This window comes from Salvelinus sp. IW2-2015, linkage group LG18, assembly GCF_002910315.2.
Source record: "Salvelinus sp. IW2-2015 linkage group LG18, ASM291031v2, whole genome shotgun sequence".
NCBI lineage: Eukaryota > Metazoa > Chordata > Actinopteri > Salmoniformes > Salmonidae > Salvelinus > Salvelinus sp. IW2-2015.
In genome coordinates this window covers 9063154-9079421 of record NC_036858.1, presented here as the reverse complement: position 1 = coordinate 9079421, position 16268 = coordinate 9063154, and the positions used below count along the sequence as shown (strand labels likewise).

Sequence of the window (16268 nt, the reverse complement as noted above, 5' to 3'; positions counted from 1 at the left end):
GTCTTTTAAAAAATTACATTACAACAAAAATACCCAAAGGTCTCCTAAATTTGATTGTTTACAATGTTGCAACTGGGACCTTACTTTACAATGTTATTGTTATCGCCGAGGTAGTGTACAAATAACAATGCTAGTAAATCCATTTTCTGCCACTGGGCTTCTAGTTTTCAAAGAAAATAAGTAACATGACTTGCTTAGAGAAGCTACAGCAAGAAATTCCACAATCAGGAAAAGAATCAGATAAAAGAAGGCCATCAATTAATACATTGAAGAAAACATAATACATATATTTTCGAGGGATGTCTTGAGAAGACGTAAGAGAAGGAAGTGGTTGTCTATACGGTTGTCCTCCCATAGATACTACAGGGGTATACCTGCATGGTTTGCACCATAAACTCAGCTGGTCAAGCCCGAACAAGGCACGACACTTCTTTGGGGTATTTGCATCTGTTAGCCAAAGAGGTAGACACACAAACAATACAAAAACACAGAAAATGGACACGTCATTGGACAGACAACACATGTAGGCAGGGCTTAGGTTTGGGCTGTCAACACTGGGACTTCCTCCACACAGAACAGGCCATCACATCTCCAACTCCTCTCAGACCCAGTCTACCATCTGATGAGTCCTGCCCCTCACTGTGGCTAATTCCTAAAGAGAATACCCCCTATTGGACCCGCCCAACCCCACATCTATATGTTGAGAATCTAGAGTTATATACAAACACCACTCAGACAAACACACGCACACACATTGACGCATACCCTGTTAACCCTGTTCCCAAACACCAATAAAACTAGTGGATAGAGGCAGGCCAAACTGGCAGGGCTGGGTTGGAGGAAGAATTGGGAGGTGGCGAAAGCCTGGCGAAGGAAGGAGAGAGGGAGTCGGGGAGGGAAGGAGGAAGTCCCAGCTCAGACAGCAGCCGTCACCTGGCCCCCGGCGTTCACGCCAGCACACACCATACACACCTGCACGGGCCACACCAGTTATTCTGCTGATCGAGCCCAAAGCGCGCTCGACACTTCTTAGGAGCGCTCAGGTCTGATGCCACAACAGGGAGGGAAGCCAGCAGACAGGAGGAAGAATAACCAAAAGGGGGGGGAAGAGAAAGAGGAGGAAAATAAAGGAGAAAAAAACGGAAACCAGTGAGTCTGTGAGTTTCGTAATCGCGGCATATCTAGCTAATTTCCCCCTTAATTAAAAAGATGCAGTATGTCTTTACAGAAAGGACTGTCAGAAGACACAGTTAGTCTTTCAGACATTAGTAATCAAACCGCAAGCAAAAAGCGAACAAGTGCATAAATGTGCAAAGATTAAGTGGAACGAAAGGATAGTCATTTCCACTTTAATAGAAGGCTAAAGCCAATAAAAAGACCATACGTATTTGTTAAAGGAGCAGAATATGACGAGGAAAATAATGCAGACTTGATTACATTTCTGCTAAGTGCCATTCATAGTTATACTTTTTATCGCCATATTTGAGAAGGAGAGGCTAGAGGTGGTAGGTAGGAAGAGGCAGCAGTATCAGACTGTTACACTAAGTGGAGGTTTGGGTTAGTCTCAGCCAGGGAAAGCATTAAAGGGTTAAACCCTACTGAATGCAGCAAGGGCACTACTACTGTACTTAGACCTGAATTCAAACACCTGACACACGGTTTTCTACCATAGTGGCTTAATAATCTAAATGTAGAGCAAAGTGACAGCTGGGCCAAAGGAGGAATTCTATGGTGAGTGAATCCAGGCCTTAGTTTGAGCAGAGACCGCGTAGAAGGGGAATAGGCTCAACTCATTCTGGCCCAGGGAAAAGGCACAAGCACAGCTACTGAAGCAAATAGATTAAGGAGGTTTACCCTGACTGACGTAAAATCTCTGGGTCATACTCAACATTAAGATGACTTTAACTTAACAGCCACCACTAGAAATATATACAACATATTGATTTGGCCAAATGGGGAAGATTGTTCTAGAATAAATGTCTTAAACACAGAAGCGTCATTAATAACTATGTAAGTATATAAAATAAAACGTACTTTTGCTAGTATAAATAAAATGGTCAAATAAATAAACATAAGAAACATTTTAAGAAAGAAAGCAGCAACCAAAGCATATAACATCCTTCAAAATATTGCATTTAGCTTAGTAAAATGTACTTTAAATATAATATATTTCACATGCATAGATAAATACATAATAAACTAAAAAGAGAGAAAAAAAACAAGTGAGTAAGTTAAGACTCAAAATGACATTAGCACCTGTAATCGGAGGGAGTGAAAGGCAAGGGTTTGGAAAATATTCTCTGTGTTCTGAAAAAAAGAACAGATGGAGAAGCCTTCAAGAGGGGATCGTCACGTAAACGAGCGTAAAATACACTTTCATATTCCGCATTTCTCCTTCTCAACTCACAATATGGAATATCAGAAGAATGTGAATAATAAGAATATAAAATGAAGAAGCAAATAGAATTAGTAAACCTCCTTAATTTTAAGAAGTGGGTGATTATTTCCCCTCTTTTTTGGGGTGACTAAAAAGCATGCATGAAAACAAGCAGGGGGCGGCCCAGGTTACAGACACACAAGCACAGTCTATCTGCAGGGCACAGGCATCAAGCACAGTCTATCTGCAGGGCACAGGCATTATGACACACAGACACACAACACTGGCAAAGTTCATGTTAATGACTATCGTAACACTTCAATTTCACATTCTCAAAACACACATATCAACGTTTCATAGATGCTGGGGGGCAAAGTGTGTGTGTGGGGGGGGGGCCTGGGGYAGGGYGGGGGTCATGCATATTCAACGTTATTAGCTGGGGAAGGCTATGGGAGGAGGTGGGGAATGGAAGATGGGGGTAACAAGCAAGTCTACCATTTAAATATTGCATTACGTGTAGCATAACTATGTAGTAGTAAAAAACGAGCACAACAACACAAAATTAAAATTAAAAGCAGTAGAGGGGGGAAAAACGGGTGAGACTATTATCTTGTAAGATGTCACACAGTCCTGAACACATGAAGGGTCRCCTAATAGGAGAGAGAACTGCCGCTCACTTACCATTGCCCTCTCCTGGCTGCTTATCCCGTTTCCTCTTCTTCTTCTTGCCCTGTTGGTTAGCCGCCAAAACAAGAGAAATAGACAGGAACCTTAGTTATTATATTGCAGAAGACCTGACACGTGAAATGAAAACGGGCCCATCTTTCTGTTTGTTTATTTATTCATTCATTCTCTCACTCTTTCTCTGCCCGCCGGTTTTAACTGCCACTGCAAGACATTGCAGAATTTCGCCTTCTCCCTTTCTGTATTTTTTTCTCTCTCTTGTTCTTTTGTTGTAATCTTTTGACTTATTTTCCTCTCGTTTAGTGACCATCGTAGAGGCTTTGTTGGTTTCTAGCGAGGGASTCAGATTTGCAGAATGCTTTGTGCAGGCTGAGAGGAGTCAAAGTTTCACTGGCCAACCTGACCTTTGCAGGGGTTTACGATGACCCCTGAACTGCTGGACGCACAGCAAACGCTGGGAGAGAAACTGCCTATCAGCATCAGAATTCCAGGGACTTTAGACCCTGTTTTATATAGCCCAGCAAATCTACTGTAAAGTATATTGTAGATTCCATTGGCTAAGGTGTCTAGGGAAGCAGTCAACAGGCATTGCTAGTGAGGTGAGCTCTCAGCTCAGACAGAACAGTAAGAGCACTCATCCCAGACACACGTCCTTGTGGAGAGGAGAAGTACAGGAGGTACGTGTTGAAAACTTAAAAACTTACATAGTTATCTCGTGCAGACCAGCCGGGGTAGAGCTGCATGTGAAGCTGTCGCTCTTTCCTGGCCAGCTCGTAGTATTTCGCCTGCTCCTCTCGTGTTAGGGCGTGCCACTACAGARAGACACGTGGGAAGAGAGAGGGGGAGGAAGACAGGGGGAAGGACATAATAGAAAGAGAAGAGTGCAAAAAGTGTCAACAGTAGAAGAAGACAGTGTTCAGTCAAGAGCAGTGAGACGTAGAGACAAACTAAGACATGTTTCCCTTGTCTACCAGACCCAGTAGCAGGCCTATAGTCAACTAAACCATACAGGGTGTGGGGTGGATATTTTCATTTGACATTTAATTCATTTAGCAGACGCTCTTATCCAGAGCGACTTACAGGAGCAAGTATGGTTAAGGGCCTTGCTCAAGAGCACATCGACAGATTTCTCACTTAGTCAGCTCAGGGATTCGAACCAGCGACCTTTTGGTGTACTGGCCCAACACTCTTAACCGCTAGGCTACCTGCCCTATGCATAGTCCCTTGTACAGGGAGTTACCAAGCTGTATGTGTGAAATGAGTGAGTCTGTGTCTATAGCGGTGCCGTCTCTCTCTCTCTCTCTCTCTCACCCTTCGTCCCAGTATCTGGTTAATGGCGGCGCTCTCTTTCAACGTGCACTCGGCCACCACCTTGGCCCTCATCTCCTTCATGTAGAGCATAAAGGCGTTCAGCGGCTTCTTGATGTGGGGCTGCTTCTTCTTCTCGTCCTCCTTTTTCGAGTCCTGGTGTTTCCTGTGGAGTGTGTACAGTATAGTACTGTATGGTTGGCAAATACCCAGAATTGGTATTAAACAGCTTATTGTAATGGTAGAATTTAGAACAACAACACCAGTGGCAAGATTTCCTCTACTGCCGTTTAGTTTACAATGGTCAAAATAAGCAGAGGTGAGTGTGTGTGTGTGTGTGTGTGTGTGCAGATGTGTGTACTCACGAGCTGTTGAGGCCGATGTCGCTGTGGGAGGACTCTTGCTTGACGTTGGGCGTGACGATGGCGGGGTGGGGGATMCCGGTCTGGTGCAAACTGTGATGAGGGGGGACCATGTGGTGAGGGAACCTGGAGGACAGAAAACTGTGTAAATCGTCAGAGTGGACACGTGTGAAATGGAAGATGGACACATGTAGACACAAACAGAGACAGAGTATGCCCACTCGAGCATTCGTACAGACGTGCACATGTTGCCGTGCTGTATAGGGCCGAATCCTAACTTGAGGTTCGAGCGGGAAAGTTGGATTTCTGTGCAAATCTGTCATTGAGATTCAATGCATGACTTACACAAAAGCTTGAGTTTCGCACGCGTATATCAAGAAAGGATTCGGTCCATCAGTATCACAGAATTTGTATCTCACGATCACATAGAAGCAGTTACCCAGTACACACACACACTAAACATCACAAGTCATATTTCATAATATTCATTTTAAAAATGAGAGCTGTTTTGTTTTGAAGTGGGAAGAGTTTCAAATGGAAGGACAAGACAGTAATTTTCTGCCAAAATGTCCCATACAGACACTTCATGCTTCTATAACTGAGCCAAAATAGTGACTTCCTCCAATGGCAAGTCAGTGTTTAGTGCTGCCACCCTTCTCTGCACTGTGGATGACAAATACAAGTTCCAGGATGTCTTGGCCCCTTTACAATGTGGCAAACTACAGGTATGTGGGGTCTTATGCCAATCTGTGGTGTAGGCTGATGTCAAAACTGAGGTCATGTTTAAACATCTTCAGCTCCTAGGCCTTAGCTTTAACCATGGGCAAGGCACCTTTTTCTGTGTTAGGCCTAGGCCTATTCCATTGGGCCTCATGCTAGATTCCTTTGGGCATCATGCTAGATTCCATTGGGCCTCGTGCTAGATTCCATTGGGCCTCATTCTAGATTCCATTGGGCCTCATTCTAGATTCCACTGGGCCTCATGCTAGATTCCACTGGGCCTCATGCTAGATTCCATTGGGCCTCATGCTAGATTCCACTGGGGCTCATTCTAGATTCCATTGGGCCTCATGTTAGATCTGGATTACTAATGGTGTTATTCTTTATCCCCCTACTCGACATCTTCGTAACACCAGTATCATTAGCTACACTGATTGACGGCAATAACCCGCATCTATGGATTCACTTCACAGAGCAATGAGCAACACAATTGTGTGTGTGATGAGTGAGTCAGAGTAATTATGTCTATGTAAGATTATTTGAATGTGAGTGTAGAGTATATATATGCCTCAGCTACGCATGACCGTACACAAATCGTAGAAAAAGAGTGGAGGATGAAGGAGGGGGGAAAAGGAGGAATAATTTATTATTTTTCTTTTTTAACGGCTCATTATCTGGTTGTGTCTGGCTGCATGGCTTGGAGCCAGAATATAATGATGAGCATCAGGTCGCCAGGAACAACTAGTTTCTGTTGCAGGCGATCTCTGGGGAGTGTGTTTTCTCTCTCTCTCCCGCTGCTGCTCTTCTCTCTCTCTCTCTCTCTCTCTCTCCCTCTCTCTCTCTCTCTCGCTCCCACTGCTCTTCTCTCCTCCCTTCTCCTCTCTTCATCATTGACACGTTTGTGTTTGTGCCATGTCATCTGCTGAGGGGACAGTGGTTGCAGATCAGCCATCATTAGGCTGCTGCATTTCCCCTACTCTCTCTTTTTCCTTCCTTCTCCCTTTCTTTGTGCATTTTTTTTTCATTTTTTTTTTCCTTCTCTACTTTTCTCCTTCCTGTCCCCTCACCCCCCCACTCCCTCCCTCCCAACCTCCCTCCCAACCTCCCTCCCTCCCTCCAGCTGCCACCGCGCGGCCCAGGTTATGGTTTAAACATGACGGCCATCCCTTTGATGTGCGGGGGCATCATCCAGCCTCATCAGCACAGAACAGCGCCTTGGCCCAATTTAGCCAACAGAGGGAAAGAGAGATAGAGAGAGGGAGCCCCCAACCCCCAGGCTCCTACGTCTCAATCTGAAAGACAGGGATGGGGGTGGGTCATTGGCTGTAACGGAGGCCCAGTGTCAGCCAGGGCCATTTAATTGCCAATGCGAGGCGGTATCCCCGTGCCTGGTTAATGTATAATGACTCGCCCGGCGCACTTTCCCTTCCGCAGAAAAAGTCTGAGAGGTAGCGAGTGAGGAAGGGAGAGAGAGAGAGGGGTGAGGGAGGAACATATCAAAGGGCAGGGGGCGAGAGGCCTACACTTCCTCCCATGTGTCACACACAGGCCTGCCAGATATGAAGGACCTGTATGGCTCCAACCCCATTATTCAAATAATGTATTTTCATTTGCTCCGTCCACTGACTCTGCGCTCTCCTGCTTGCATTTTTCCTTCCAGATAATATCGTTTTTAACAGGTCCTGAGTGTAAGGTGCTCATTGAGGGGGTGCAATGTACGAAAGTGAGACTCGCCCTCTGCATCCTAATCGGGCCGGTACGTGGCACTAGGGGATTGGTCTCTTGTTAAGATCTGTCTACCCAGTGAAATACAGGATCAGGACATCTCAAGCACTCAGGCCTCATGTAAATGTTAAATATTACTGCACTGGGCCTCCCGAGTGGCGCAGTGGTCTACGGCACTGCATCACAGTGCTAGCTGTGTCACTAGAGATTCTGGGTTCGAGTCCAGGCTCTGTCGCAGCCGACCGCGACCAGGAGACCCATGGGGGCGACGCACAATTGGCCCAGCGTCGTCCGGGTTATTTTTTTATTTTAAATTGTACCTTTATTTAACTAGGCAAGTCAGTTAAGAACAAATTCTTATTTTCAATGACAGCCTAGGAACAGTGGGTTAACTGCCTTGTTCAGGGGCAGAACGACAGATTTGTACCTTGTCAGCTCGGGGATTCGATCTTGCAACCTTTCGGTCGGGGAGGGTTTGGCCGGCAGGGATGTCCTTGTCCCATAGCGCACTAGCGACTCCTGTGGCGGGCCGGACGCAGTGCACGCTGACACGGTCGCCAGGTGTACGGTGTTTCCTCCAACACATTGGTGCGGCTGGCTTCCGGGTTAAGTGGGCATTGTATCAAAGAAGTAGTGCTGCTTGGTTGGGTTGTGTTTCAGAGGACGCACCACTCTTGACTTTCCCCTCTCCTGAGTCCATACGGGAGTTGCAGCGATGAGACAAGACTGTAACTACCAAATAGATACCACGAAATTGGGGAGAAAAAGGGGTAAAAATAATATATAAAAAAATAAATAATAATAATAATAAAATATTACTGCACTGTTGGAGCTAGGAACACAAGCATTTCGCTACACCCGCAATAACATCTGATAAATATGTGTATGTGACCAATAAAATATGATTTGATTATTAGACATGAACTGGACTTCATAACTACTGGATGTCTTGAGGCATATTTAAGCAAGACAGCCTTTTTAAAGCCAAGACACAATTCTCTAATTCTGTTTACATTTTTTTGCTTCGGAAACCCTGTCATATACACAATTATCCAAACCTTTCAACTCTGCACCATTTATCTATGCCTTTGACAACTCAAATGGACATATTTTTTTGTCAAATCCCCCATTGCAGTTTTAACAAGGACGTGCTAAATCCCTTCTCTCCAGAGACGGAGACCTCCACCTATTCAGCTATGCTAATTCAATTAGGTCTCATCAGAACGCATTAGCTCTCCCCAGCCCCGCAGCCAATCCCCCTAGCCCCCATCCAGCAGATTCAATTAGCCTCGCTGGAAATAAGATGATCACAATGTAGAGGCCGTCATTAGAGCTGAATTAGCTGTCACTTAAAGCACAGGTCCACTAGACGTTGCCAGACCTCGGTTAGTCTGGCTGCCCGGCTCTACCAGAAACCAGACACACCCTGACTGCACCGGACAGCAGAGCAACCAGGGCTGGGCTGGGGAGAGGGGGGCGACGTCTGCTTTAAGGGAGTCGCTGGGAGTAGAAGAGGGATCCAATAGATGGGTTGCGATTATAAATGAGAGCCTTTATAATAACACTGCTATAACCAGCCTGTGTTACAGTGAACAGTCGCTAAAGCCATGAGCGAGTCTGGATCAAGGTGATGATGGAAACTATCAACCTAAATGCGTAAGTGTTGTATATTAATGAGTAATATATGTGAAGATATACATGTTCAATGTAAGGCTAACCAAGAAAGAGGACAAACTAAGAGCTATTGGCTAACATATCCTCTTTTTTTTAACAGTGTGAATGTGCTATTCTGCTTTTAATTAAAAGCAGCGTTCAAGATCCGTGTGCATGTGCGTGTGCGTGAGAGAGCGAGCGACAGATGAGGAACCCGAGTGCACACGAAACGTGTTCAATGTCAAAACACTAAGGGCGTGAGGTACTATTTCACAACATTAACCTTGCTATACCCCATTCGAGGCCTCCCTCTCTCTCCTTTCCTCCCTCGCTCACACTTATCCATCAACGTCACAGAGGTTTGAACAGTCGACCCTCAGGAGCTGCTTTTCCAATCAGCCTGTAATGAAACTGAAGTTTGGTCTGGTTCCTAGTTCCAAACTCTCTAGCTGCCTGCACTGAAATGCCTGTGAATACTGCTCTGGGCTGGGGGAGAGGGACATGGGGAAAGAGCAGCCACACAAATCATGGGGTACTTGTCATCCACAGTTAACTCTTCCCACATTCCATACAATACAGAGTATTGGGAGAACCAGGCCCAGTTCAAAACACATAACGCAGCAACAACAATGCAGAGTAGTATAGCACAGTCCCCGGGGGAACCAGGCCCAGTTCAAAACGCATAACACAACAACAAACATTTGTGCCCCCCTCCCCCCCCCCCCCCCGTTCACTTGTGTCCAGAGCTCTCCCCTTGAGCTGGACCCTAATGGGCCCAACAAAGAACTAACCAAGTGTCAAGCCCCAGCATGCATCATTCTCTCCTTTTAAGTGTATAGACATTTATATATCAACGTGTCTGGTTGTTTAAAAACTAGCAGCAAGGACATGCCCCGTCCATTACAGATGTGGCTGACATGCAGCTAGGGTAAATGTTCTTCAGGGGCCTCATTAGAAAGTGATAAATATAATCAATATTTCAACACATAGTGGGGGACACTGGAGGATTGGCCTTTTGAGCGTGGAGACGGGAGTGTGCACTCTCCGCGTCACAGCCTCCTCCTGTGTGTGTGTGTGTGTGTGTGTGTGTGTTTATCTCCCAAGGCTCAACTCACCTTTGCATGGATGCGTTGACAGTGAGCGCAGTCGGGTAGGGGTGTCTAAAACCCTGGTAAACAGGTTGACCTTGCCTAGGAGAAGGACAAAGAAGAGAGGGAGGTAAAGAAACATGGTTGATGGAAGTAGAGGAGGTAAAGCCCTCTCCCTCTCTCCCTGATCGCAGGCCTCTTTATTCTCATTTGATCAGGACTAAAATCTAGGGGATTGCAGAGTGCGGATCAAAGGAGAGGCAAACTCCGAACAATTTGAATGCCACAAATCTGATACGAATGGCTAATTAAATTTCATAACCCTTCGCGTGTCGACGGAGAGGGGGCCCCTTCCTCCCCGAGCTGAAACTAGGTGTTTTGTTGTGATAATTAAAGACGAAGCGCAACTCTTTAATGGAGCCATCACGCTAATTGAGGTCTACACATCTAAAGACAAACAATAATGAATGTAAATTTATACCAAAATAAAGTGCAGCAAATCAAAGGGTGCCGCGGCTGTGCTCGGAACCTCTCCTGGTATTTAGATTGCGGTGAGAAAACATTAAATTAACAGAGCTTAATTTGTAGCCTTTTGTCATATTAACAAGTGTTGACAAGAGTCACCCAGGGATAGCTCCCATGTGGAATTGTGGGTAAAATACGGGCAATCACGGTTCATTGCTCTAATTGGACAATACAGAGACATGCAAAATAGCATTCGACACAAAGTTGGGGTTGGAGGGGGGTTTAGGAAACCACAGTGTGCTTCTGTGGCCCATGAGTCAGTCCATTGCTTGAATGTATAAACTGGAGACACTGGTAGAGAGAGAGACTTAGCCATTCTCTCTGCAATGTGGGCAGCTAGGAGTCAAATCAGTGCCTGATCAAAATTGAGAGGACCCAGTTTGAGATAAGTGGATACAGAGCTTTCCCTATGCGCTCTGCTTATGATGTTACCAGTCTGGAAAATACTGAAACCAAGCTATATTAGCATACACAATAAACCAGAAGACATTGCCTCTGACGGAGAACTATTTGTTATATCTTCTACATTAGAGATGCTGATTTTACAACGTAATGTACTACAGAACTGAATGCTCTTAATCTACATCTAGACATAGTTACAAACAACGACAACAGCGCATGCTTAGAGTACTACAACATACTTAATGACAGGTATTTGGTATTTTATTAGGATCCCCATTAGCTGTTGCATAAGCAGCAGCTACTCTTCCTGGGGTCCACACAAAACAGAACACATAATACAGAATGACATAATACAGAACATCGTTAGACAAGAACAGCTCAAGGACAGAACAACATACATTTAAGGGACGGGTCATTAAGAAGAGAGTAATAGAATGTTGCTTACTGTGGTACTAACCACCCTAGTGGATGGGGGATCTGGCCTACAGCACCAGGTGAGAGAGGGTAATAGGGAGATATGTCTGGGTGTTGTGGAGGCCTTGGAATTCCTGGAGAGAACGAGAGAGAAAGGGTAGAGGGACAAAGAGAGGGAGAGGGCAAACAGTTATCAAATTGTTCCCAACATCGCAGCCCCCCCCCCACACAACCAAAATAAAAGTCTGTGTTAAATTAATCCTTTGTGAGTTTCACAATTGAACAAAGTAGACATCACTGGAAGCTGGGTGGGTTTGGGAGGAGGAAGAGGAGGAGGAGGAGGAGGAGGAGGAGGAGGAGGAGGAGGTGCGGTTGCGCCCGCATGTTCACAGTGCTAAATCACACGGCCTGATCAAAGCTGTTCCGAGTCAGGCGGTACGGTGGCATAACGTGTTGAGAGAGACCGAGAGAAAGAAAGAGGGGGACGGGGACTACCCCAACATGATCCTGTCACATTAGTCTCCTATTGAATGAGAGGATTAACAACGTGTGATAATTGAGGTTTAGAAGCTAACATAACAAACGATGTGTACAGTCTCATACAGATGAAATTGACATCTGTTCCTTTAGAGGGCTGCAGGTAGAGCTTAACTCTAAAATAAACCGGGTCTGACCCAGCAAGTCATCTGACTGTCGTGAGCATGAATGTAGTGATGTTATAACCGTCTCTTCGTGTTATTCATGACCAGCTTGTTTCATAGCTTGTCGGCTTACCCAATATACTGTGTTACATGTTGTATTAGCCTAGCTGTTTTCAACTGACATAGGCTCTTATGACTGTCTATGACACCTATTATGACATGCCTATGCCATTATAAAGCCAGTCTTATAAATAGGGGCCCTTGGTCTCCTGCTTCTCTTTAGCAGAAGTATTTATGTTCCACTATTCATCTTCATGTTTAACAAAGATGAACAGTGACAGATGTCCTACATAAGGACAGCTCTCACAGAGGGCGAAACGATCACACGTTTGCCAATGTCGCTTTCACTTACTGTGGCAGCTGACAGGCAAAGAAAACACGCACACAAGCCACCCAAAACATTAGGTCTCCAAAGGTCTGTCGTACAAAATTCCTCAAGACCAAAAAAGGAGAAATAGAGAAAGCAAAGAAATAATGGCTTTTCCATTTTTCCAGTGTTGAGCGTTAAAACGCGACAAGGAAGTGTTTGAATTCCACTGGCAGACAGCATAGCAGAGGAACTTTGATTGTCTCCGGTGCATTCTTTCACAGTGGGCCTGCCTGGCCTGCGTGTCGGTGCAGCAGTGTTTGGCAGGTGCCGATACGGCCACAGTGGACCCAGATAAAGAGTTCTGCAGAAATTGAACCTGGCCGCATGAATCCATCCACAGCCTGTATGTTGCCGGTGTGTGTCACACCCAAAGCAACAAGGCAGAGCTGGGTATGTGGAAAGCAGACGTTCAGTTCAGTGACAGGTACCTAAAGAATCCTTTGTGCATCCAAAAAGTAGAAACACTCTCACTGGTCTCTTAATCTGACGGCAAACTAATTGTGAACAATTAGGATWAAAAAAAAATGAATCACAAGTTATAGATCGTTAATTATGCATTTGATGCTGAGAAGGGTTCCAAAAATGTTGCTGTAGGACCTAGTTCTATAGACATAATGGCTCTGACTGACACACTACTCAGAGGAAAGCGTTCCGAATGTTGCTCTCCATTGCAATCCAGTGCTGAGGRCTTAATATAGCTGGTTAATTAATTAAACACTAAGCTCAATTAAGCAAGGCCATTAACTGGCACATTAAACAGCCGTGGGGTCGTTATTATTGCTCCTTTGTGAGGACAATCGTAATAAGAGACCATTATGACCCCAAAACCCTAACAAAACAACCAGACACCTTTCAAAGCAATGCTTACCACTGTACAACATACTGAAAGTAAGTTACCCTATTAGGTCATAATGTTTATTGCAGGTGGACAAGTCAGATGGGGGGGGGGGGGGGGGGGGTATGTAGGAGAGGGGCATTCAGCCGTGTGAGGTTCCACACACCTACCTCCTCCTGTAGTGTCAGAACAGAGAGAGGAAGCAGTGACCCTCCCCTACCTGCCAGAGCATGTGTGCAGAGACGCTCAAGGGACTGGGGTCAACAGGCTTACTTCTGCAGGTCCAGAGACACAATAGCACAGGCCATGAAGGAGAGAGAAGCTCTCTGTCTCTCTCTGAGTAGCCCTGACTGTTGTCTGCCCTCAAATATCTCAGACCTGGTCAGCGGGGATTTCCACGTAACACGATAACTTGGATCGACACGCTAGCTTCGCCCTCATGTGGGTGCTAGCAGGCTAGGTAGTGCTAGGTATTAACAGTCAATCCAGAAGGGGGCTGGAATCTATCGTGAGCTTCGATTGGTCAATAGCGCTGCGATGTTGCGGAGTACTTGCATAAAGTTCAGCTTTTCTATACGCTCCCTGACCCATGCTCGCGCCACCCATCGGTCCCCACGCCCACCTCCTTCCCCTCCACTGAAACTGATTGGCATCCGAAGTTTCAGCGCCACCTGCCCTGTGATCCACGGTGGAAATCCACTGTCAAAGAACGCAGGCCCTGCAAAGCTGTACTTTGTGAGGGCTATATCTTCCATAAATACAATGAGGTGGTGGCTGCATAAATGAACAGTGTGGACATTTATATGTGGACAACAATGACAATTCTTTGTTCTGTTGAAGGTATGTATGGTAATAACTGTTAATAACTGGTAATAACTAGAATATCACTGTTTGGATTTGAGGACTGAGTGGCTGGAGAGTTAATCATTTGCAAACCATGTTAACCATTTCGCAACTGGGCCTCAGTGTAGTGTAGTGTAGTGTAGTCTGTCTTACCTGTTTTGGGGTCCACATCTCCCTGTAGGTGCGGAGGGGGGTTGCCCGGTGTGAAGTGTTCATTGCTGTAGGTGATCAGAGGCGTGAGCGGGTGCACGTGGTGAGGGTGCTGTACCACTGGGACCTTATTAGACTAGAGAGCGAGACGAGAGAGCAAGAGAGAGAGAGAGAGAGAGAAGAGCGCAGAGCAAGGAAGGAGAGCAAGAGAGAGAGAGAGCGAGAGCAAGAGAGAGCGAGAGAGCGAGAGAGCCAAGAGAGAGAGCAAGAGAGAGCGAGAGCAAGAGAGAGCGAGAGAGCGAGAGAGAGAGCAAGAGCAAGAGAGAGCGAGAGAGAGAGAGAGAGAGGAGAGAGAGAGAGCAGAGAGAGAAGAGCAAGAGAGAGAGCGAGAGAGAGAGAGAGAGAGAGAGAGAGAGAGAGAGAGAGAGAGAGAGAGAGAGAGAGAGAGAGAGAGAGGAGAGAGAGAGAGAGAGAGAGAGAGAGGAGAGAGAGAGAGAGAGAGAGAGAGAGAGAGAGAGAGAGAGAGGAGAGAGAGAGAGAGAGGAGAGAGAGAGAGAGGGAGAGAGAGAGAGAGAGGAGAAGTGCATGTTAATATTTGGGGTAGAGATTGCAGGCTCCTACAGGAGAATTCTAACATGGCTCAGAAAGCTGTTGAAAAACGAGAGCTATCAAATGATCGACCCCCTCGGAGTGCCAAACCGCCAGAGCCGAGTGAAAATAGTGTGGTTTGTAATTAACAACACTTCTGCGGTGACACTCAGTAATGCCATCTCAGACGCAGGGCTGCCATTTTAAATTTGGATTGAGGCTGCATGACAAGGGGGCTTCAACCAAACACGTGTAAAATCCACAGCCATTGTAACAGCAGACAGCAACACTCCACCATCCAATCCCCCCACTCTCCTTTAGTGGTTTATCCCACTGATTCCCTCTCCTCCTTCTGATCTCTACCCCCCCCTCTCTCTGTCTCCCCCAGTGCCTGGTTTTGGGGGGTAGAGGAGGAGGGGAGGTAAAGGGGATAGGGGGACGTTGTAATAAATCAATTTCTACATATTTGCCAAATGAGTTTTAGCTATGTAATCTGCTCTTTGTACCACTAAATGACGCAGGCCCCTTTTTCAATTACCAAAAGATGATAGTTAAGCTGAGGGGTTCTCCGCTATGGGCCCCATGATAACCAGAGCTTAGCCCCCTTTTCTCCAGGCACACACACACACACACACACACACACTAACCAGATTAGTGTTCTGGTACAAACCACTAGCGGTGAGCTGGTCTTGCTCGTCAACCGATATTCTATTCCGTCCCTAGGCAGTCAAAGAGGCATCACTAATCAGGCTTACGATAACATGGCTGATGTGTGCTGGGGAGAAGGAGACAGGGAGCTAGCTGGGTTGTGTGTGTGTGTGTGTGTGTGTGTGTGTGTGTGTGTGTGTGTGTGTGTGTGTGTGTGTATATAGAGAGGGAGGGAGTATGAAGGTGCAACGGGGGTGTGGGTAATATTCCAGTCTAACAGTCCAAACACTCATTAGCTACCCTAACCATGGTGAGACACCAACCCAAAGCCTGGCTATGGCAATTTTCCAACAGACTTTGAAATGCATTTAAGGGGGAGAGGGAGGGATAATACATGGACTCTATGCCCATTTAACTATACAAATGCAAAGCTGAGGGCCCTAGGCAAGACACATGTGTGCAGAGCTTAATGCTGAAAAGCCATCATCATCTCCATACTCTGGCTGAGCTTACTGTGAGCACTGTATGAAATAAATGGCCTATTCTATGTGACTGACTACCAGACCAACTGACCCTACAATGTTCCATACCCAGGGTGGGTGGCAAAAGGGGTTGGTCTGGACTGTACCAGGCTGGAGTGGGTAAAGTACCCTTCCAGACCTCCCCCTTCAGTGGGGCTGTGAGAGGGGTAGAGAGGAGAGGGGAGGAGAGGGGTAGAGGGGAATGGGGAGAGGGAGGGAGGGATCATTCCCCACTGCCATGGTCCCAATGAAAGATTAATGAACCCAGTAGAACTACTGGGAAACATGGAGAGACTCTGGGGACTCATTCACAGCCCTGAGCTCAAAAGACTGGAGAGAGAGAAAGGAGAGAAA

General features: G+C 46.1%; 1 protein-coding gene across 36 annotated transcripts in view; it reads right to left on the bottom strand.

Annotated features, from left to right (window-relative positions):
- LOC111978135 (transcription factor 7-like 2) overlaps positions 1 to 16268 on the bottom strand; it is a 135839-nt gene that overhangs the window by 10536 nt on the left and 109035 nt on the right. For 14 of the 36 annotated variants that reach the window (XR_011481394.1, XR_011481395.1, XR_011481396.1 and 11 more), the window contains 9 exons: positions 14161 to 14293; positions 11290 to 11392; positions 9945 to 10019; positions 4735 to 4872; positions 4373 to 4559; positions 3766 to 3873; positions 3059 to 3122; positions 2257 to 2307; positions 973 to 1045 (listed from right to left, as the gene is read on the bottom strand). Coding sequence is in view for 29 of the 36 variants with exons in the window: in XM_024007977.2 (XP_023863745.1) it covers positions 973 to 1045; positions 2257 to 2307; positions 3059 to 3122; positions 3766 to 3873; positions 4373 to 4559; positions 4735 to 4872; positions 9945 to 10019; positions 11290 to 11392; positions 14161 to 14293 (932 nt within the window). In the remaining 7 variants the exon portion in view is untranslated. Of the gene's footprint in view, positions 1 to 373; positions 448 to 972; positions 1046 to 2256; positions 2308 to 3058; positions 3123 to 3765; positions 3874 to 4372; positions 4560 to 4734; positions 4873 to 9944; positions 10020 to 11289; positions 11393 to 14160; positions 14294 to 16268 lie in introns of those variants that run through there. The other 22 variants (XR_011481400.1, XM_024007984.2, XM_024007992.2 and 19 more) reach the window with 18 other exon arrangements.